General features: G+C 36.6%; 1 protein-coding gene across 1 annotated transcript in view; it reads right to left on the minus strand.

Annotated features, from left to right (window-relative positions):
- LOC119581954 overlaps nucleotides 1-2029 on the minus strand; it is a gene marked incomplete in the record, with an annotated part of 20780 nt that overhangs the window by 8847 nt on the left and 9904 nt on the right. Inside the window, 1 exon segment of the mRNA XM_037930134.1 lies at nucleotides 1021-1675. Coding sequence (XP_037786062.1) covers nucleotides 1021-1675 — 655 coding nt within the window.

A 2029-nucleotide genomic window follows, 5' to 3' on the forward strand; every position in this document is an offset into this window, starting at 1 on the left:
AGTCCCGATAAAGAAACCAAAAAATGAGGGGGGAAAAAAAAAGGCACTCAAAACCATTTTGCCCCGGTCTGTAACAATGTTTCCCACCTCCACAACTTTTCCCGTAAATTTTCCCTTTCTTAGGTTTTTTAGGCACATAAATTTTATCGTTAAAAAAGGAAATTGTTTTTGTACACTTTCAAATTGACATTATATCCACAGGAGATAATTTATCCCGGACAGGCAAAAATTAAAACTAAAAATAGTCTGATTTTTGATGTCATTTAATATGGTGTGTAAATTTTCAATAAAAATGGTACTAAAAGCATAGACCTTTTCCCCAAAACAGCAGGGGGGATTAAACCTCATTAAATCTTTTTTGGGGGGGTTTTTTTTTAACCCCCAAAAATGTAACGATTTTACTCTTGGCCAAATTTCCCCTTCCTTGAGTCTTTTATAAACCATGAAAAATCAAATTCCCCCTTTTAAATAATGCTTTTTAGGTATGGCACAAATGAAACTAGGGGGATTATGGTTGCGGGGTCGTTATTGCAGTGGGAAAAGTAGCCCCGGGCCAAGAGTTTTAGGGTTTGCCCATGCTGTGTTGGATGGAAAAAGGGGATTCTAAATGTAAAACAAAACACCACCTGCAGTTAAAGACTCGATCTTGCTAAAAGTCAGAGAGTAAGTTACTTAGAGTTTCTAAATCTGGTTGCCCGGGGTACTGGGGCCCCCCACTCTTTATTTTAAAAAGGCCTCAAAACCCCTAGTAAATTCCAAGGAAACATCCTGCGCGGGGGGAAAATTGCGGTAAAAAAAACCAAAAATCCAAACGCAAAAATGCTATTTCTACGAGAATCAGAAAAGACTACACAGTTAGCAATAAACTTCCCGGTTTTACTTTTTTCCATTAAAAAACCCGGATTTTAGTTTAAAAGATAATTGTGGGTTTAAATCTTTACACGCATTAAAGGGGGTTTTTTAAAATTTGGTAATAAGTAAAAATTTCTGTCTTTATGAAACTGTCATTCCAGTTTTGATGTGAATTTTTCCTCTGATACCACAAATGCTTTAAAGCTGGAAATTGAGGTTCTAAACAACTATTTCTACCATCATGACTAGATATATATTCAATCCAAGGTCTACCTAACAGAGATACACAAAACACATCTTTAGTTAAAGCGCCGAAGGAATCAATTAGCACTAGCTCCTCCAGCTGTTTTGAGAAGCATTTCAGATTGCTGAGAGCAACAAGATGTACACTTTTTCCTGCAAGGTGAATACTTTTAATTTTGGTACAACTGCTAAAAAGTGCCTGGAGTACTGACTTCATATCATCCGTGTCTCGGAAATCAAAGGAAATGACTGCCTTTTCAACTGGGAAAGGGCCAAATGTTTTTAGAACCCTTATGAAGGCATTGAGGTATGCCACATCTGAGGTAGAATACTCAAATACGAAGTCCCCATCCTCGTCTCCCCACGATGTATTTTCTTTCCACTCAACACCAGTGCTCAGAACAAATTCTTCTAGAAGCAGAAGTTTTAGTATGGATGCCTTTAGGAAGTTTAACTGTGATTGACATGATATATATTCTGCAACAGATGCAATCCTCTGCTTCAGGAGTCTTGAGGCAGGATTGCTGATGCTGCCTGATGAAGAGCAATCCAAGCTGGACAGGTGCAGTTTGAGACTCTTCTGCAAATTACAAGATATATGAAACATTTCAAACTTAATAGTGAATGACATTCATTGCACAATCATCCCCACAGCCAATCAAAGTTGGCTACTTAAGTATAAAATAATTGTTTTAGTAATGGGAAACACAATTAGCTATTTTCTCTTGATAACTACTCTGAAAGAAGCTAAAGGAGAAATTCATTCTGAAAGCACCAATACATAACATTGCTTGTGTATACACAAACAATAAGAGGAAAACTGATACCCACCAAAAACAATAATACGAAGACATGATGGGGAAAAAAATCCTTTTAAATTGTGATACAAAAGATGGATATTTAAACTGTTCAAAAGTGATTTAGAAGAAAGATT

The sequence above is a fragment of the Penaeus monodon genome, chromosome 15, assembly GCF_015228065.2.
Source record: "Penaeus monodon isolate SGIC_2016 chromosome 15, NSTDA_Pmon_1, whole genome shotgun sequence".
In the NCBI taxonomy this organism is placed as follows: Eukaryota; Metazoa; Arthropoda; class Malacostraca; order Decapoda; family Penaeidae; genus Penaeus; species Penaeus monodon.